The sequence below is a fragment of the Lynx rufus genome, unplaced genomic scaffold, assembly GCF_022079265.1.
Source record: "Lynx rufus isolate CCGP_SWC_20201006 ecotype Redwood Valley unplaced genomic scaffold, mLynRuf1.p SCAF_2, whole genome shotgun sequence".
Classification (NCBI taxonomy): Eukaryota; Metazoa; Chordata; class Mammalia; order Carnivora; family Felidae; genus Lynx; species Lynx rufus.
This window is the reverse complement of record NW_025814834.1, coordinates 197,266,103-197,287,126: the sequence shown is the minus strand read 5'-3', so window position 1 is coordinate 197,287,126 and position 21,024 is coordinate 197,266,103. Positions and strand designations below refer to the sequence as shown.

Here is a 21,024-nt window from a genome sequence, read left to right as displayed (position 1 = left end):
TGTGCTCCTCTCCAATCCACCTGCTCCTGCGTCAGCCTCCTTGGGGAAAGTCAGAGCAGCACAGTGATGCTCTGACCAGCTCTGGGCAGTGGGGGGGGGGGAGTGCGGCACAGGGAGATAGGGGGTCCTGTAAGCCTCCGGTGACACTGTCCCGTGCCCGGCTTGTTCGGCAGCCCCCCTTCCAGTCATTCCCCACCCTCAGATCTGGGTGACTGGGACACTGGATGGTGACAGCAGGGGAACCGAAGCCCAATAAAGCAGAGAGAAGGGAAGTGGGTAGGGGAGAGAGAGGCAGGTCCGAAGGGGGGCCTATTCCAGCATTAGCAACACAGCTAGCCAAATGAAAACAAGGGCAACAGCCTCCCGGCTGGGGCTGCCACCTGGGGTCTGCCCCTAGCTGCCTGGAAAGTCCTATCCGTCCCTCAGAAGGTCCCCTTGGTCTTGGAGAGCAGACCAGAGCCACAGGGATGACGCATTTCTCTTCTATTCTTTCCCCCTCCCCATCGGTCCCTCTTTCTGACCACCATCACCATCACCTGGCTTTACTGCTGCTCCTCGTTCCTGCCACCATCTCTAGGAAATGACAAAGGCTGCCTTTGATCCCGCTCCCTGCTCTTCACTCCCAGCCCCCCCAAGCATCCCCTCGCCCCCAGGAACAGAGAAAAGGGAATGCCTTTCCTCCAGCCCTGAGATCTTCTGTCTTCTTCTCCTAAGCCCCAGGGACATTTCTCCTCCTTCCTCCTTACCTGGTCACCCTCCTGCCATCTCTTGCTGCCTGTTGCTCCACGAGGGTCCTAGCCAGGCTTCGGCCCTCTTGCTACCCTTAACTCTGCTAACTCCCTGGCCATGGGGCTTCCCCCAACCCTGGCTCCTGCCCCCAACTGGCAAGCATCCACTCTGGCTCTCTCTGGCTCAGCGTGGATTTTAGGGTCGGTGGCTCTAGGACAAAACCATTCGTGGGCTCAGATTTGGGGTACTGTAAAACCAGGCTGATAATCGCGATTCTTCATGGGCTCTGGGGTCTCCTGATTTCTCCCACCCCATCTCAACTCTTCAGGTCCCACTCTCCTTCAGCATTCTCTCCCCTCAGTTCTGTTTATTCCTTGTCCTCTCCCAGAATTCCTTCCTCTTCTCCCTTTCACCTACGCCTCTCTATTTTCCTTGGACTCCTGATCTCCTGGACCCCCCGCAGTCCAGGCAGCAGCAGCAGCAGCGGAGAGATACTGTGGCTCTTCCTCACCAGAGGGTTGGTGTCAGGGAGTGGAAACAGCAGGGACCCTGAACGGTTCGGCTTGGGTACGCAACACGACCGCGGGTGATTCCATCTGCCGGAGCAGAAACCCCATATTCCTTGTACCCATTCCGGGGATGGGATGAGGGCTGGGAGGATGGCACGTCTCGACGTGGGATGCTGGGAACTGTTCTCAAACATTCGTGATCGGAGGGGCCGGGAGGAGGCTAGTGTGGGGGGCGGCAAGGATGGGTGCAGGAAACGTGCTTTTATTCCGTGGGAGGCAGGTAACTGGGAGAGGAAAGATTCCAGAGTCTCTGACGGTGTCTTCAGACGCTCTCACAGTCTGCTGCGGCCCCTCCTCCACTCTCTAATCTGCGCCCAGGGCCAAGGCAGGATGAGGTCACTGGTCTGGTACATCCATGCTGGATGAGCAAAGTTACTTGGAGTAAACACTTCTCAGCTGCACACGCTCTTTTCCGTCTGTCTTATCTGGGAACCTCAAACACTGTGCTGTTTTTCGTCTTGACCCGGACGAGTTACCGCCTTCTCTGAGCCTCAGTCTTCTCAACCATGGAAGTGCGCCTGATAACCATTTTCAGCTGGAGGAGAAGATAGGCCTGCCATGATCCTCGCAGCGCAGGTACCAAAGCAGATGGCGATGCGTGGGCACGACTGTGTTTGGAGCCATGTGTCATCACCTGGGAGGCCTTGTGGCACACATCACCCGGGAGACACTTTGCAAACCGCTGCTTTAGGGAGATTGCCTTGGGGTTCCTTTTTGTCCTCGCAGACACTTAAGTTTTGTTAAGGGGCAATGGTCCTTCAGATAGTGGGTCGAGGTTGTGGCTGAGCAGCTCCCAATCATTTCTCCTGCTTGTTATTTTTACTTGTCCCCACCCCCACACCCCTTTTACACTTTCACCTGCCTATCATCCCAAATAGCACTCTGGGATCTGAATCACCAGGTGAGACAGGGATTTTCCAGGTGTGCGAAGTTCTCCCACTCTCCCCAAAGCTCCTTGATTGGACCCATCTCACGTCACATCTCCTCTAACTGTGCCTCGACATATATCCCTGAACACACTCCCCGATGCCCACTCTACATCCCATGCCCATTTATTCCCCAGACCATGCCAACACATCCTCCCAGCTAACCCCAACACGATCGAGGAATACAATCTCTAGATCAGCCAGAATCTTACCTGCACGGTCTGCCGGTCAGGAATGCCGCTGTACACAGAAATCTGGGGCCCGGCAGGGCGGCCACTCCCACCACTGCTGCCACTGCTGCAGCTGCTGCTGGCACTGCTGGCGACACTGGCACTGCTGGACGTATGGGGGACTGGCAGCTCATTCTCCATGGCCTGCGGGCTGGCACGGTCAGCGAGCTCCGAGGGCAGAAGAGCAGGCGGATGCTGGGAGCAAAGAGGCAGAAGTGAAATGTCAACCAGATGCTTCCTATAGGTCACACACATACTCATCGGCTTTCCGTCAGCCCAGGGTGATGAGGCCTGAGACACGCCTGCCCGTGGAAGGACACAGCCAGGTGTGGTTCGCCAGGTGAGATTTGAAATCGGATCTGCCTGATTCTGAAGTGTATGGCCTGGCACTCCCTCCTTCTGCTGGAGGGGCTGAAATCTAAACAGAGGTAGATTTCCTACAATGGCCTTCCTGGCGGTCATCTTAGGGGTCATCTCTCACCCCGTCCCCCCCCCCCCCCCCATCTACCTCTTCACCTTTAGGATGGAGAAACTGAGCAGCACAGCACTTATTATTTGTCTGTATGTGTATAGCCGATCAGTGGAAGAAATGGGATTAAAGGTCTGGAGAGAACAGAGGGAGAAAGAGACAGATCAGGAGGCAATAAAATAAGCTGAAGTGTTTATTTGGTTTTGTCTTTCAAGGCCAGAAGAGCTGCCAGTGTGTTTGGAGTCTCTGTTTTCTTGATGAAGTATTTAGTGAGTGCTCTCTGATCTAACGCTGAGCATGGCACTACGTTAGGCAGTGTGATTAAAACTGCAGGCCTTGGGACCGGAAAGACTTGGGTTTGAGTCCTGGCTCTGCCGCTTACTCGAAGGGAAACGCTGGCAAATCACACTTCTCCAACCTTCTGTCTCAATCTGTCAGATGTAAGAATACACGAATTGGTTAGGAGGACAAAGTAAAATTATGACACAAAGTGCTTAGTAGACTGTCAGGCAAATACTCCATGCTCCACAACATTGGCTGTTGTTGTGGTTATTAAAACTGTCCCCAGTCCGGTTCCAACAGAGCAATCCCCTTCCAAGGTGGAACTGGCACAGCCTCCTGGAACCTTCTATCCCAGTCACTAAAGAGTGCCAGAAATTCCCTCAGGGACCACCCTGTGATCTGGATTCAGAACGGGAAATCTATACATCCCCTTGAAGCATGTGTTGGGGGATGGGGGCCTTGGAGGGAAGGAGGGGTGGTGGGGAAGGCAGACCCAGATCTGCGGTCGAGTTCCCCTCTTTCTTCTTTCATGCTATTCCTAAAATTCTCATTTCTATATATGAACTTTTCCTTCTGCCTATTCTTTCCTGTATCTAAAAACAACACTCATCATCCCGTCACAAACACTGAATTCTCTGCTTGCAGAGTATGCCAGTTTCATAAATGGAAGAAATAATATGATTTTTCACACTAACAAGAGCATTGATTAGTACAAAAAACTAAAATTGTCATTAATGTCCTGTTGTCTTCTTCCCAGGGCCGCTCAGTTTGGAGGCTGTCAACTTCTGACTGGGTGGGTTTCACAGTGAGCTGAACAAAGTGGGGGTGAAGGCTAAAAGGCAGGGATGTGGGGGTAAGGAAATCCAGGCCACTCCCAGTTGGCAGTCAGCAAGTTGAAGTTCGGAGGCCTGTGGCTTCCAAGGCAGGACAGCAACCTGCAAACAGCACTCAGGACCTGGGTCCTTGAGCAGTGATTTTCCCTAATGTTTGCATGTCTTTTCTTTTCTTTCTTTCTTTTTTTTTTTTTTTAAGTTTATTTATTTATTAGAGAAACAGAGACAGCGTGAACGGGGTAGGAGCAGAGAGAGAGGGAGAAAGATAATCCCAAGCAGGCTCCACATTGTCAGTACAGAGCCCGACACGGGGCTCAAACTCACAAAACTGTGAGATCATGACCTGAGCCGAAACCAAGAGTTGGACGCTTAACTGACTAAGCCACCCCGGTGCCCCTGCATGTCTGTATTTAGTGCCACAGGGCAGGGCCCTTGTCCATGAGTTCCCTTTGTCCAGAGCTACACTCAGTTCTGGGCCTCATTATGGCCATCACTTGTCAAGGATTCTTATAATGAAAACAACAATGCGGGAATCACTGAAACTGCAGAGTCAACAAGTATTTCCAGTGCTCTGCTCAGCTACCTGCCCCCCCCCCCCATATCTTATGTTCTAAGGACGGACAGGTAGGTTGCATAGAAAGGAGTAGAAGGCATAATTCTGATCTTGCAGAAACTGACAAACTAGTCGTAGAGATGAGGCTCACTTGAAATTTCAAGGATCACCACCCACAAATCAGAGTGCTGTTCAAACATGGAAGATCCCATAGAATCCCAAAGTCTTCTTTTAGTTAGATGCCTCACCTCCCTTTCCCAAAGCGTTGACCAGAATTGGGTTTCAGTTCCTACTTTCATTCCGCTCTAGGAGGTCTCAGGGGAAGTACACATAACCATAAAACATAAACTGAGAAGATGGCAGCAGCCACAGCAAATTAAGGATAGGGTAATCTACACATCCCAAATGATCAAGCCTCAGCTCTATTTTGTCTTCCTTTTGCAGCAGCTAGGGCAGATCTCGTGCACAGAGTGTACTCAATCCTTGTTGAGAAATAAAACAGGACAAAATTCTAAAGACCCTCCTGTATGGAAACGCTGCACAGGCGAGGACAGCAACTGCTCCCCATGCTGGGGAGGGAGACTTAGCAACATGGGGACACAGACACAACGCGCTTCCTGAACTCTCTTGTTTGCCTGTCTCCTTCCTTCTGCTGATAAACAAGCCTTTCCCTTCTCTCTTCATTCTTGCATTCTTGGCTTCTGCCCCCATCGCCTCCACCTGGCCTTTTCTGTCTCATTAATTTTTGTCCCCAACCCCTGGCTTTTCGGTTTTCCCATTCTTGTTCCTGCTCCCCTATCCCTATCCTCTGTCATATCTGTGCTTCCTGGTGCTGGCCCCATCCTCCTCCCTGGGGAGGATCACACTCACCTGGATTGTGCTTTGGCTCTTGACTCTTTCTCTCTGAAAATCTGGAACGTGTGCATGCGTCTCCCCCTCCCCCTCCTCTCTCACTTACCCAGGTCCCATCGATCCTGAGTGGTTGCTCTGCTTTACTGTAATGAGCTCTCTCTCCCTGTTCCTGACCTCTGCTCTCTCCCAACAGTGTCCTGACCCCACTCACCTGTCCTGCCCATGACTGCCCTCACTCTGCCGCTACCTGTCTTGCCTCCAGTGCTCTAGTTCTCTCTCTTCTTTCTCATGGTCTTCCCGTCTGAGGATCTACAGCCTCCCCTCCCGCACCCCACCCTGTCCTGATCCAGCAAATTCTCTTGCCTTCATTCAAGGCGTGCTCTAGATAGTGCGTGTATCCGCCCTCTCCCTCCATCTCTCTGGCTGGCACTCCCTGTTCTAGCTCAGGCTTTTGATAACTACTGCTATCTCTCAAGTGTATGTTCCCTCTTTGGCTCTCTCTCACTCACTCACGCAAAGCAGAGGAGGGAAGGACAGACTGCCTAGGAGATGAGGGAACACTTAAAAGGAGAAGTGACAGTTGAGCTGCCAGAACCCACACTTTCTCGCTTTCACAGCATAAAGCTGCCCTATCCCCCCTTCTACTCAGTCACTTCTAGAACCTTCTGCGATCAACAAATTCCTAATTCCCCCCAAATCTGAACATTTACTGAACATCTACCACATTCAGGATGTTCTTGCTAAGGACTGGGGATAGAAAAGAGGTAGAAGATGTGGATCCTCACTTTAAGGTTTTCACTTTTGTAGGCATATCAGAAATGGTGAACCCTAAGGCCTTTTGCCCCAGAAACAAAAAAAATGCACAAACACAAAAATGTGCTTACAATTGCAGAGGTTAACGAATCTTCTGAAGCCTGTCCACTAACTCTGGACTAGGCAGCTCTGCTAGGTAGAGCTATGGCAGGAGATACATATTCAAAGATAAAAATATTATTAGCTACCGTATGCCGAGTTCCAAATGAGTGATGGGGACAACATTTGCTAGTGTTCAGAAGAGTGAGGCGCAAGGTATGTGTGCAGTGGGATAGATGGACAGCGGAGCAGGGTTTACTTCAGGCTTTATGAAGCCCAGACCTACGCTGCTGCTGGATAAACAGTCATGACTGTGAGATGGACAGTGCCCAGCCCATCCCTCTGGACTTTCTCCAGTGGCTCGGTTTTCCTAGGAGAGGCAATGTACTAAAGGAGACAGAGCATGGAATTAGAAGTTGGTTACTGCCAGCTTTGGGAACCTGCCCACTGTTGCCACTGTATGGTGTTGGGCAAGGCAGTCTTTCTCTCTTAGTTTCCTAACCTGCAAAATTGGGCACCCTGGTGGGGTGGTGGTGGTGTATGTGTGTGAGTTAATCTCTCGGCCCCATTTCACTTTCTAACCTTATACAGGCATGCCTCAGAGACATGGTGGGTTTGGTTCCAGGCTACCACAATGCAAAGAATAGCACAATAAAGGGAGTGGGATGAACTTTTTTGTTTTCCCAGTGCACATAAAAGTTATATTTATGCCCTACAGGTGTCTATTAAGTATGCAATAGCAGTACGTCTAAAAACATAATGTATATACCTTACTTAAAAAATACTTTATTGCTGGGCGCCTGGGTGGCTCAGTCAGTTAAAAGTCTGACTTTTGATTTCGGCTCAGGTCATGATCTCATGGTTTATGTCAGCACGGAGCCTGCTTGGGATCTCTCTCTCCCTCTCTCTCTGTCCCTCCCCTGCTCACACTCGCTCATGTGTGCTCTTTCTGTGTCTCAAAATAAATAAATAAACTTAAAAAAAACTGAGGGGTGTCTGGGTGGCTTAGTCAGTGAAGCGTCCAAGTTCAGCTCGAGTCATGATCTCACAGTTTGTGGATTCAGGCCCTGCATTGGGCTCTCTGCTGTCAATGCTGAGCCTGGTTCGGATCCTCTGTCTCCTTCTCCCTCTGCCCCTTCCTGGCTTGCTCTCGCCTTCAAAAATAAACATAAAAAAAAATTTTTTTAAATGTGGGGCGCCTGGGTGGCTCAGTCGGTTAAGCATCCGACTTTGGCTCAGGTCATGATTTCATGGTTCATGAGTTCGAGCCCTGAGTCAGGCTCTGTGTTGACAGCTCAGAGCCTGGAGCCTGCTTCAGATTCTGTCTCCCTCTCTCTCTGCCCCTCCCTGCTCACACTGTCTCTCTCTCTCTCAAACATAAACATTAAAAAAATTTTTTTAATAAAAAAATAAAACAAAAAAAACCCCTTTTTAGTTTTCAATACTTTATTGCTAAAAAATGCTAATCATCATCTGAGCTTTCAATGAGCTGTAATCTTTTTTGCTGATGGCAGGTCCCGCCTCGATGTCGATGGCTGCTGCCTGGTCAGGATGGTGGTTGCTGAAGGCTGGAGTGGCTGGGGCAATTTCTTAAGATAAGACTACGATGAAATTTGCTGCATCGATTGGCTCTTCCTTTCACAAACCATTTCTCTGTAGCATGCGATGCTGTTTGATGGCATTTTACCCACAGTAGAACTGCTTTCAAAATTGGAGTTCAGGACTCTTAAACCCTGCTGCTGCTTTATCAACTCCGTTTATGTACTATTCTAAAGCCTTTGTTGTCATTTCAACAATCTTCATGGCATCTTTACCAGGAGGAGATTCCATTTCAAGAAACCGCGTTCTTTGCTCATCCACAAGAATCAATTCTTCATCTGTTAAAGTTTTATCGTGAGATTGCAGTCGTTCAAATATAATAATGAAAACGTTTGGAATACCGCAAGAATTATCGAAATGTGACAGAGAGACACAAGGTGAGCAAATGCTGTTGGAAAAATGGCACCAATACACCTCCTTGACACGGGGTTTCCACAAACCTTTGATTTGTAAAAAAAAAAAAAAAAACCACGGTACCTGTGAAGAAGAAAAGAGCTATGCCTGTATTCCATGATGCGAGTCTACTGCTCTTGTCTGGGGGCTCTGCTCTCTTTCACCAAATACAACGTGCTCAGGATTTCTTCTGTTCTTTAATTTTGATGAGGTCCTATTTATTTATTTATTTATTTATTTATTTATTGGTGGCTGCCATTTCTAAGAAACCACAGCCTAATCCAAAGTTATGGCGATTTACGCCTAAATTTTCTTTAAAGGGTTTTATAGTTGTAGTTCTTAATGTAGGCCTTCGATCCATTTTGAGTTAACTTTTGTATATAGCATGAGGTAAGGGCACAACATTATTTCGTTTTCATTTTTTAAGCCGTGGTAAAAAACACATAACATCAAATTTGCCATTCACCATGTTGTGAAGCCATTGGCACCATCTACCACCAGAACTTCTTACCACCCCAAACAGAAACTCTGTCAGTATTTTAGCAGGAACTCCTCATTCTCCTCTTCCCCCTGCCCAGCTCCCGGTAACCTCTCATCTACTTTCTGTGTCTATGAATGGGTCTAGTCTAGATATCTCATGTAAGTGGAATCCTACAACGTTTGTCCTTTTGTGTCTGGCTTATTTCATGTAGCACAACGTTTTCAAGATTCATCCCTGTTGTAGTGTGTGTCCTTTTCTGGCTGAATTCCATTATATGTATACACATTTTATCCATTCATCTGTTCATGGACACTTGGGTGGTTTCCACATTTTGGCTACTGTGAATAACACTGCTATGAACACTGATGTTTGAATCCCTGCTTTCAACGCTTTTGGGAATTATGTAGGAATGGAATTGCTGGACCATATGGCAATTCTATGTGTAGCTTTTTGAGGAACCACCAAACTGGTTTTCCCAGCCTCATTCTTTTGCATGTGGACATTCCTGTTGTCCCTGCACCATTTGTTGAGTTACTTCTGTTCTTGGGCCCACACAACTTCCCCAGCAAGCTTCTGAGTATGGCAGATCAACCCTCCACGAATTGACCCTGCCTGCCTCCCTGGCCTCATTTCCCACCCTTTTTCCACACTACACTCTCACCCAGCATATGCCAAACAACTTGAAGGTTTGGATGCCTTGTTCCCTGTTTACTAATGTAGTTTTACTCATGCTATCCCCTTCCCCTGAAATGCCTCTCTTCCATTTTGCAATTAACCAACTTGATCTTCAAAACAACTTGAGTCTCCCCTGTGAAACGCTCACTCAATGCAACCTCAAAGCAACACTTCTCTTGCTTCCTTCGATCTAGGTCCAGACATCTTCCATTAAGCCATCCAGTTGGATGGCTTCCCCACAACTCTTTGTGTGCTTACCTCTTTCCTAGCACTCATAATGTAGTATTGCAAGAAAGTGATTTGCTTTTGTGTCTGTCTTCCCCACTGCACTCTGAACTCCTGGAGAACAGGGGTCATATCATATTTTCCCATATAGACCTGGTGTTTCATTCAATAAATGTTTGTTAAATAGAACTCTTTGAAAGGCACCACACTTGGTCCTACTTCTCATTTGAAAGCTCAGCTTAATTTCTACTGGATTCAAAGAATTCTCCAAAACTAGTTTAAAACATACACCACTGGTGATTTAATTTCTGCACCTGCCACCAAGAGTGTCCATACTACTACGGTTATTTATTGAGCATCTACTACATGTCAGCAATATAAGAAATGCTTTATATCTTTTAAGTTTATTTTTTATTTTCCGAGAGAGAGAGAGAGAGAGACAGACAGACAGAGACAGAGAGAGAACATGGGCACGAGAGGGGGAGGGACAGAGAGAGAGGGAGAGAGAATCCCAAGCAGGCTTTGCACTGACAGCGTGGAGCCCGATGTTGGGCTCGATCTCATGAACTGTGACATCATGACCTGAGCCGAGATCAAGAATCGGATGTTTAACTGACTGAGCTACCCAGGCGCCCCAAGCAATGCTTTACATATACTCATGACCTCCCTTATGGTGTAGGTTTTATTCTCCCAATTTTGTCAGTGAGGAACGTATCTAAGTAACTTATCTAAGGTCATCACTGAACTAGGATTCAAAACTGGGCCTGAGCTCTTCCCATTACACCTCTGAGACTCTGCCTATAGTCTCACCTTGGGCCATTATTCAGTGGCATTGGGCAAAGCCCCTCTCAGAGCATACTAGACTTTCAGAAGTAGAAAGGAACTGAGATCACTGAATTTAAACTCTTGATTATTTATGTCTATTACATGTTTTATATTTACAAAATAATCCGTCCCTCTCTAATACATACATAAAAGATAATATGCACATGTACCCACCAACCAGTTTAAGAAATCAGACACGACCATAATCTCCCTTGTTTTTGCTATGTAAAAACTGAAGCCCAGTTTTCAGGGAAGTGGCTCACTCAAGGAGTTATGGCTCCTTTGACTCTCCTCCAGTAGCATGGACAAGGAAGGAACCCCCCAGAAACCTACTAGACTCGTGGTGGTGGGGATTTACTCAATCAGAGGGTTGGAGTTTGACCCTGAGGAGAAATCAGAAGCTAGGGTCTTGCCATATGTCACTTTCTCAATGGTCTCCTGGTAGAAGGCAACTCGTGTCGGAGAGAAACAGTGGAATTAGAAAGCGTGGACCGATATGTTAGCATTCCCACTTTTTCTAACAGAGTTCCTCTTTTTGAACCCAAGCTTTCAGTGTTTACCCACTCCTGACTTCTCTCTGCCTCAAAGCTCTGGTCTGTGGGATGCAAACGAGGCATCCGGAGTCGCAATATGGGATCTGTGGACTCTCATTATATGCCCCCAACCCTGAGGCCTCATATTAGAAAATCTGAACCTTTAAACTTTCATAGCATCTAAGCTTTCAGCACCTTCTACACCCCTATTCAATTTCCTTTTAATTCCTACTCTGGTTTCCTCCCTTCTCCTCCTTCTAACTAGTTCCTTATTTCTTCCCCAAGGCCACCATCCTTATGGACACCCACTGTGAACCACAGCCAAGTCTGATTGATGACCAATATCCAGAACCGGAAGTCTGTTTTGCTTTGGGTTCCAGCTCACTGTGTGGTTTTAGGTGAGCCCAAGCTCTGAAGGCTGTGATTCCTACTTTAGTCAGTTCTCCTCTCCCGACCGCAAGGGGCCGCTTTGAATGACATGCCAAACGGACTAGGCTTGGATAGTGATCTTATTACAGGTCTCTGCCGCCCACAGGGCCTGAGACCAGCAGCTGGAGAAATACTGATGGTTCTGCCCTGCCAGGAGCCACCAAGTCTAGGGAACACTAGGCCTTTGTCCCCAGGGTCAGGGAAATCCATTTGCTGCGGATTACAGCTGTGGCAGAGTTTCGAGGGAAGTGGAGGAGAAAGATACTAAAAACAGAGCTCTCCAAATCCTGACCCTAAAGCCCTTGGGGTAAAGTGGGGTGGGAGCTTTTCCTAATGGAATCGGAGACTGACAGGAAATGAGAGGTCTAGTCTGCCCCACAAAGGCTGCTGGTATTATTATTCCTATAGTGGCTTGTGTACAGAGAGTCTGAAAGGCCGGCTGAGGGGCTGATGGTGTTCCTTTGCTCTGGCTCTGCCTCTCCATAGTTGCTTCTCTGACCGAGGTCTAAGTCAATAATAGCAAAGTGTTCAGGCTCTCTAGACTTAGGGGACCTGGGGGAGACCGCCTTATACCTCTGAGCTGCTGCATTAACATAAGTATCCTGATTTACACCAGTCTCATTATGCCTCTGGCAGCTGTCGGAGGCTACTGATACATTGGAAGCAGTCCAAATGGATTCAGCTCAAATCTCCTCAAAAAGTTCCCTCTCTCTCCCCAATCCTCTGCATGTGGCCTCCTTCAGTGAGAACCACAGTAAATAAATGACTGCTAGAAACCAAAGTAAATAAATGGCTGCTAACAAAGACAGAAATGAAGGATGAGAAATTAAAATGGATCACATAGCCCAAGCAATCAAAATAGAATGATTTCATTGTGAAACAGAGCCACATAAATTTAAATAGACTTTTTTTGAAACCTCATTGTTTTCTGCATAACTTATAGAAAGCAGACTGTATCAGGAGTTTCGGGGGGTGCCTGGTTGGTTTAGCTGGTTAAGCTTCTGACTTCGGCTTGCGTCAGGATCTCGTGGGTCGTGAGTTCGAGCCCTCCATCAGGCTCTCTGCTGTCAGCGCAGAGCCTGCTTCAGATCCTCTGTCCCCCACTTCTCTGCCCCTATCCCACACGTGTGCGCGCGCGCTCTCTCTCTTGAAATAAATAAACATTAAAAAAAAAAAGAGTTTCTGTAACAAGCTGATGCTCCTTGGTTGAAGCATGTGAAGAGGAAAGAGAAGGATTTGATTTCTCTTGGAAGGAACGTATGGGTAAGCCATGTTATGCAGGTGCAGATGGGACTGAGGCACAAGCATGAGTGTGTCTAGACCCAGGCAGCTTTAGTCCCATTGTTCTAAGACGGGGCATCTTCATGCCTGCATCTCCTATGGCAGGGATCGGTCCTTCCTGAAAAGGACCAGATAGCAAGTATTTTAGGCTTTGCAGGCATACGGTCTCCACCACGACTACTCAGTTCTGCTCCCGCAAAAGCAGCCGCAGACAAGTCATAAGTGGTGTGCGGCCGTGTGCCAATAAAACACTAGTTACCAAACACGGTGGTGGGCTGGGTTTAGTCCACAGGCTGTAGTTTACAGGATGCCCATTCGGTGGCAAGGTCATTTTTTACACATCAGCCACATGGCTGACAAGGTACCTATAGCATATTGGTTAACAGCATAGGACCTTTTTTTGTTAGGAAGACGTGGGTTCGAGTTCCAACCAGGTCATACACTAGCTGTGTATTCTGGAGCAAATTGTGTCATCTTTTGGGCCTGAATTTCCTTACCAGTAAAATGAGATCATATATCCCTACGGGGCGGTTATATGGATTCAATTGAGTGTCCGTACAGCACTGAGGGCAATATTTAGCAAACAGTAAGCATGTGATAACCAGCAAGGTTGCGAAGCCAATTTGAGATTTGGAGAACAATTCCTTTCATCTCAAATTGTGAGGATCCCATAAGTTATTTCTCATCATTGGTCACAGATCATAGTTACACTTAAAAATCCCTCTTTAAGGGGCGCCTGGGTGGCGCAGTCGGTTAAGCGTCCGACTTCAGCCAGGTCACGATCTCGCGGTCTGGGAGTTCGAGCCCCGCGTCAGGCTCTGGGCTGATGGCTCGGAGCCTGGAGCCTGTTTCCGATTCTGTGTCTGCCTCTCTCTCTGCCCCTCCCCCGTTCATGCTCTGTCTCTCTCTGTCCCAAAAATAAATAAACGTTGAAAAAAAAAAATCCCTCTTTAAAAGAACCATGGTCCATTTTACCTGTCTAAATTTTTGTCTCTTTTTAGAAAAAATGGTTTCTAATGTTTATTCATTTTTGAGAGAGAGAGAGAGAGAGAGAGAGAGAGCAAGCCTGAGTGGGGCGTGGGGGACGGAGAGTGAGGGAGACACAGAATCTGAAGCAGGCTCCAGGCTCCAAGCTGTCAGCACAGAGCCCAATGCAGGCTCTTTCCAGCCTGGGCTCGAACTCACAGGCAGTGAGATCATGACCTGAGCTGAAGTCGGTCACCTTACCAACCATGAACCAACCATGAGCCACCCAGGCGCCCCATGTCTCTCTTTTTTTTTAAGGGTAGCTTTTCTAGAAGGCTCCTTATGAACATAAGATGGAAAGAAAGTCAGCCTCTATACTGTGATGCCCAAGAACTTCAGCTTCCTAGTTGTGTGACTGAGCAAACTACAGGACCTCAGGCTTCAGGCTCAATTATAAACTGGAACAATAATGCCATCTTGCAGGTTGCTGTATTGGATGAGTTAATCCATGTAAACAGTTGGAGCCATGCCTTGTACTTAACAAACAATAAATGGTAGCTGCCATCATCATCATCACCATCGACATTTTCATTATTATTGACACTGTTAAGGGTTCTTCAGTAAGAACTTTGATTCCAGGGCTTAAATAGAAATGCTATTCTACTGGTTGCTCAAAAGACAAACACATACACAAAGTTGGATCCAATGATTCTGTTCAGGTGGTGCCTAGCCTTAAGGCCTCCATTGCTTTAACTTCCTAGCTAGCCATCACACATGATGTCCATGTCCTTTCCCCCCACCTCAAATGCTGCCTGTTACTGGCTAAACTGTGCCTCCTCAAAAAGCTTAGTGAGGGTTCCAGCCTCCAGTATGTCAGAATGTGAGCTCATTTGCAAATGGGGTCATTGCAGATGTAAATGGTTATGATGAGGTCATATAGGAATAGGGTGGGCCCCTAATCCGATGTGACTGGTGCTCTTAGAAAAGAATGTCATATGAAGAGACAGACATATGCAGGAGAAAACAGCCATGTGAAGGTGGGGGCAGAGATTGGAGTTAGGCTTTCCCAAGCCAAGGAACCCGTGGGGCCACTAGAAGCTAGGCAGGGGCAAGGAAGGCTTTTGGAGGGAGCATGGCCCTGCAGACCCTCTGATACCAGAACAATCTCAATACATTTCTATTATTTTAAGCCATGTGGTTTGTGGCACAGGCTGGAAAGAGCATAAGTTGGGGTAGAATTGAAGAAGACTATTTCCAGAGGAAAGATACTTTTATTTCCATCAGTAATCTCACAGTTTGAAAAATATTTTTTTATTTTTTTGGTATCTGGTGACATAGTAAATTCTTCCTTCAGGCAATTCTTCCCTGTTTTTCCTTAGTACAGCTATGCATTCCTGGGATTTGTACATAGAAATCTCAGAAGCCAAGGCCATAAAAAAGACCTCTATAAAAATCCCTCCAAAGTTATAAACTTCCAGTTACAAAATGAAGAAGTCCTGGGGAGGCTCTGTACAGCACAGTGACTGTAGTTTACAAATACTATGCTGTATATTTGAAAGTTGCTAAGAGAATAGATCTTAAAATTCCTCATGACAGGAGAAAAAATTCTGTAATTATGTATGCTGATGGATGTTAAGGAGACTTATGGTGATCATCTCGCAATATGTACAAATATCACATCACTATGTTATATACCTGAAACTAATACAATGTTCTATCTTTTAAAAAAATTTTTTTTATTCTTTATTTTTAAAGGTTTTTTTTTTTTTCAACGTTTTTTATTTATTTTTGGGACAGAGAGAGACAGAGCATGAACGGGGGAGGGGCAGAGAGAGAGGGAGACACAGAATCGGAAACAGGCTCCAGGCTCCGAGCCATCAGCCCAGAGCCTGACGCGGGGCTCGAACTCACGGTCCGCGAGATCGTGACCTGGCTGAAGCCAGACGCTTAACCGACTGCGCCACCCAGGCGCCCCTTTTATTCTTTATTTTTGAGAGAGAGAGAGAGAGAGAGAGAGAGAGAGAGAGAGAGACAGTGTGAGCAGGGGAGGGACAGAGAGAGCGGGAGACACAGAATCCGAAGCAGGCTCCAGGCTCCAGGCTCCAAGCCACCAGCACAGAGCCTGATGTGGGCTCGAACCCACGAACTGCGAGATCATGACCTGAGCCAAAATTGAATGCTTAACCGACTGAGCCACCCAGGCACCCCCAATGTTCTGTCTTAATTATACCTCAGTGAAAACAAAATCTGTCCATACTAAGTCTCTCTACAAAGCACGCCCGCACACACACACACACACACACACACACACACACACTCCTTTACTTTCCAGGACCTGCCATTTTCTAAGTTCCACCTCAGCCTTGAACTGGCCTGATTGTAGGCCAGTCTTTAGTTAGGCACGTAGGCTGGTCTTTGTGCCTCTGCTGCTTCCTAACAAGCATAACTAAGTCAGCACAGGATCATGGACAACGGCCAGGCTTTCAAAATAATTGTTCAAGGTCATGGAGATTTGTTTGTAAGTCCCTCACTAGCCTTCTTTCCTCTTTTTCTTCTTTTTCTGCTCCTCCAAACTGGGACATGGCTCAGATCTATTGGGGCCAGGTTGGTATCACTTAACCCAGTGTTGTGTGGCATTTGGGGGTAGGGGTTTGCTTACTTCTAGGAACACTAGTTGAGAGTGCCTTGGAAAAGCGGAGACTATACTGGGTGTCCTGGTTTCCTGCTCTCACCTGGGCATGTTCCCCCCAGAATGTATTCCAAGAGTGTAGCCTCCCTCCTTAGAGTTTCTCTTTATAGAAACTCTATATAACCCTAGAGGGGTTTCGGGAATGGGGCTTTATGGACTTTGATAGATTATGAAGAGATAGACTGCCTGTTAGTCTGTTACGAAGGCTTTTGTTCTGTACGTAAGTGATCTTTTACCCATTAGGAGGCCAGTGGTCTTAGGACTGGTCCTGGGAAATGAGAATTCTTGCCATTTATTGCTCAGGGACAGGGCTTTGTCTCATGTATTCCTCACAGCGACCCTATAACACAGGGATTATTTCCTCATTTTTCCCACAAGAAAATTGAGGTTCAGAGAGGTCCAGCAGCTTATCTGAGGCCGCGGCATTGGCAAATGGCAGGTGTAGGATCTGAAGCCAGGGCTGCAAGTCCCCGCCCAAGAGGCAGAATTACTTGTGTTGACTCCAGTCTAGGCCAGTCTGGGCCAGTGGGTTCTTATGAAGTGCCTTGCCTCCTATTTCCTTCTGTCTGACAGACCATCTTGCAAGCACCATCGCAAGCCGGGAGGTCACTCCATGGCAAACCTGTCAACTCTGACTCTCCGGGAGTCTGCCTTGCAGCCCGGAAATCGCGTGTGGAGTAGTCACTGGGGCGTGTCTAATATTTGTAGGTCTTTCCCATTCAGAAGTATTCTCGGGTTATCCTACCTTCATGTACAGCTGGTCCTGTTAGCAGTGTTTACAAAATCGTCTTTAACTATTTAATTGAAAAGTGAGACCAAACAAAAATAACCGCCCCAAGGTCCTTTGGAGAGAAGGGACGAAGGACACCTCCCTTTCCTGATTGCCCACCAGGAGCCAGGAGGGGTGCCAGGGAGGCAGCAAGATTCAGAAGAAAGAGGAGGAGCTTTGTACTCAGAGAACACTGTTCTGATTCCTGACTCTGCCCTTGTTGGGAATTCTTAGGTTACTTCGCCTCCCTGGGCCTCCGTTTCCTCATCTGCAAGTAGTGGGGAAAGTAAATAAGAAATTGCAAGCAAAGCAGCCAGCACAGTGTGCAGCATGGAATAGGCATTTAATAATTATCAGCCTGTCTTTGCCTGGTCCTTGCACCTTGTTTTAGAGTGGTGGGTTCCGATGAGGAAGCAGGCTCTGAGCGATAACTCACCTGAGACCATAAAGCTATTAAGTGGGTCCCAGTAAAAGGTGAATGCTGTGAAAAAGTGGAGCAGGAAGACTAAAAATTTGGGGTTTTTAATCCTTTGCAATTACTGCACATACTTTTAGTCCAGGCTTGATCATCAGCTTTTCACCAGGGTCCGTAAAGCCCTGTTTTCAAATCTTAGGAATTTTCTTCTTAAGAAAAGAAAAACAAGAAAAACAGCCCACCTACAGGGGAAGTAAGTGATAAGCAGGGTAGACTTAACCACAGTGTGTACGTGCATGTGGGAGAGGGGCATTCATGCACATGCGCTCATGTACAGATGTGGGCTGGGAAGGGAGGGGGAAGCAAGAGATTGGAAGCTAGTTAGTGACTGTTATCGCCACATTAGTAAGTTCCCCACAAGACACCAAGTTCTGTGCAGTAAAAGTGCTTTAGAAATCCAGAAAGTAAGTGATCAATAAACATTCTTCTTAGAGCTATGTTTCATGCAATGATTGATTTATCAGTTTGTAAGGTGTTGGGGTTAATATTGACTACATTATATTGTCCACAGGCATACAATTGGAGATTTAAGCTTCCTTTCTCCGCTCCTCCTCCTGTCCTCGTCCTCCCCGGGACAGTCCCCTCCCTGGGCCCTCACTACTGTGGCCCAGCCCACCATTTAGAAGCCTCGGCCATTCCTAAGAGGCTTTCTCTTGCTCTGCTTCTGCCCTAGCAACTTGTCCTGGCAGCTGTTTCAGAGCTTTGGAATCACAAAGCAATCCCGGAGTCCCCAGGGCCCAGCTCTGGGGCCTTCTTTCCCTCATTTGTCCCAAATAATGGCCTCTAATTGCTATTAACATTCCTCTCCAGCAGAAACATACTGCACGTCTGTGGTCAGACTATGATCTCCTGTGACCACCAGCCTTTTGCTTCCTATTGTATTTGGAATGTTATGCTCGCTTCCATTTTCTACCCATACATTTGCTTTTCCTCCCTTAGCATAACTGTTGGCTTTCAGCTTCTTCTATTTCCAACCTGTTTTGTTCCTGTTTGTAGGGGAAAATGATCTAAATGTGGTAGATCCCCCTTGATCTTCCACTCTTTCCAGCCAAATATAACTTTACACTACTTCGCTTCGCAGATTTATGAAACGTAGGTAGCTAATTCTGATAGCTAGAACAGGCAGAAGTAGGACTACAGAGGGGACATTGTCAGGAGGGAGATTTCAACTCAACAGAGAAAAGTACATGCTAACAACCGGAGTTGTGAGAAGGCACCGTGTGGGCGGCTTTGTGAAGCGAGTTTCCAGTGGGTGGAGCCGCGCAGGCAGAGGTGGAGCAAACACACGGCAGGTGTGATGCGCGAAGCCTTGCCTCCAGGATCTCTTTTAACACTGCTGGCACATGATTGCATGAAAATCTTTTACTGGATGCCAGAAATACAACAGAAATTTTAAGCTTTTTACTTATTTTTAAACTCTTCCATTTACGAATGTTATTTATGAATGTTCTAAATGTGAACCTTGTTTGTCAAGCTGCAGGATGGCTTCTAAATGGTTTTCATCATTCTGGTTACTAATGAAAGGAATAAATTCCATTAGTATGAACTTCTGGATTCTCCTCATCTACTCAAGATGGTGGAAACCATTGTTCTTACTTCATGGATGGGGAAGCCACAGAGTGGCTAAGCAGGAAAGTTGATCTCTTTTGGATTTCCAGAGCGCTAATTAACCACCCAAATAGCTCACCCAACCACAGTCCATCTATCCGTTCTTCCCATGTTTTATGAACAACCATTATGTGCTTGGTACTGAATGGAATACAAAGAGGATTCAGATATTGACTCTTCTTAAAGAGTTAACAGTTTCAGAGGAGAAATAAGAAAATCACATAAATAAATAATATAACTGGAGTAGGCAAACTTTTTCTGTACAAGGCCAGATAGTAAATAGTTCAGGCTTTGCAGATCACATATAGGCTCTGTTGCATACTCTTATTTGATTGTCAACCATGACCCTACCCCCCCCCATTAAAAATGTAAAAGCCATTCTTATCTCTGGGACCTTACATAAACAGGTTGTGGGTTGGATTTAGCCTGTGGGCCCTAGTTTGCCAATCCCAAAACATGTAATAAGGTGTGAGGTGATCACCTTTGGTGGAATCAATTAGAAGTTTCATTTGGGATAAGTCTTTAAGGATGGGTTTGATTGAGACTGTGACAATAGGGAGGGGACTAGTGAGGTGGAAGGAAGGACAATTATACATTACCCCGGTTTCTATTTTTATAGCAGAGGTTTTCAAAGAATGGTCAGTATCACCTGGGAACTTATGAAAAGTGCAAGTTTTCAGGTCCATAGTGATTCTCAAACTTTGGCATACGTGAGAATCACCTGGAGGGTTTGGAAAACAGATTGCTGGGCCCCACCCGAGGTTTCGGGGGCTGCTGGTCCAGGGACCACACTCTGAAAACAACCGTCTTGAAGAATATCTGTTATATCTGCATACGGGGCGTGGCTGCTCTGCAGAGCACCGGCCTCATTCCATCTAGTGCATGTACTCAGAGAGGAGCTTCAAGCCGCTGTAAATTGGGTTAAGAGCTTTTTTTCTGCCAGAGCAGGAGCCTGGAGTCTCATTAGGCTCGCCCACTGGAGGCAGCAAGTCATTGTGGGGCCCGTGTGGTTGGGAGTATATTCCCTTGTGAATCTTAGTTATCGGCATACATTCTGTCTTGTTCCTGATAACTTTGTGTATTTTTACCACTGCTACAAAATGGTCCTGTCTGCATTATTCCGGGGACTACCTCCTTTGATCAGGCAAAAAAAAAAAAAAAAAAAAAAAAGACAGTGCTTCTGTTTTAGCATTTAGATTCAATGACTTCTAAAAAGTCAGATGTGGAGCCCAGAGAGGCTGGGCTAGGAGGGGATAGAAAGGAAAGACAGGTCAGAGAGTACGCAGAGGAATCTCAGAGGAGGCTATGGGCAACCAGACACAGGAGGAGTCATTAATCTGGAAGACAATGAATGGCAAAAGGCAATTAGTTTGCCCGGGTTGTAGCAAGCCAACGAAGTACGCAGTATGGCAACTGGGGGTCTAGTGTAAGGGCAGGGTCATTGCTAGGGAACTCAAAAGGAGGACAAGATAAGGGAGGTTAGGGGTGGGAAAGCCATCTGGGGTTAGCGGGGAGGGAAAGGAAAGCCCTCATGGTCTCCACATATATTTATTACCCAGGGGAAGTGTCCAGGTATAGCCGTATACTTGTCAGGGGGCCACATGCTGTTATGCTAGGATACAACCTTGAAAATGAACTAGGTGCTTCAGTGCACGTGCACACACACAAATGTACACACACACACCTGCGTGTACACACGTGCGCACACACACACACACACACACACACACACACACACACACATTTGCTCTCCTTATATTACTCTTCATTCACTTGCCAAG

At 46.9% G+C, this 21,024-nt stretch overlaps 1 protein-coding gene across 6 annotated transcripts in view; it reads right to left on the bottom strand.

The window, feature by feature from the left end:
• The window catches only part of PHC2 (polyhomeotic homolog 2), a 53,692-nt gene extending 51,097 nt beyond the window's left edge, over nt 1-2,595 (bottom strand). For all 6 annotated transcript variants that reach the window (XM_047083594.1, XM_047083595.1, XM_047083596.1 and 3 more), the window contains exon 1: nt 2,437-2,595. In XM_047083594.1, coding sequence (XP_046939550.1) covers nt 2,437-2,595 — 159 coding nt within the window. The remainder of the gene's footprint in view (nt 1-2,436) is intronic.
• Nucleotides 2,596-21,024: the final 18,429 nt, after the last annotated feature.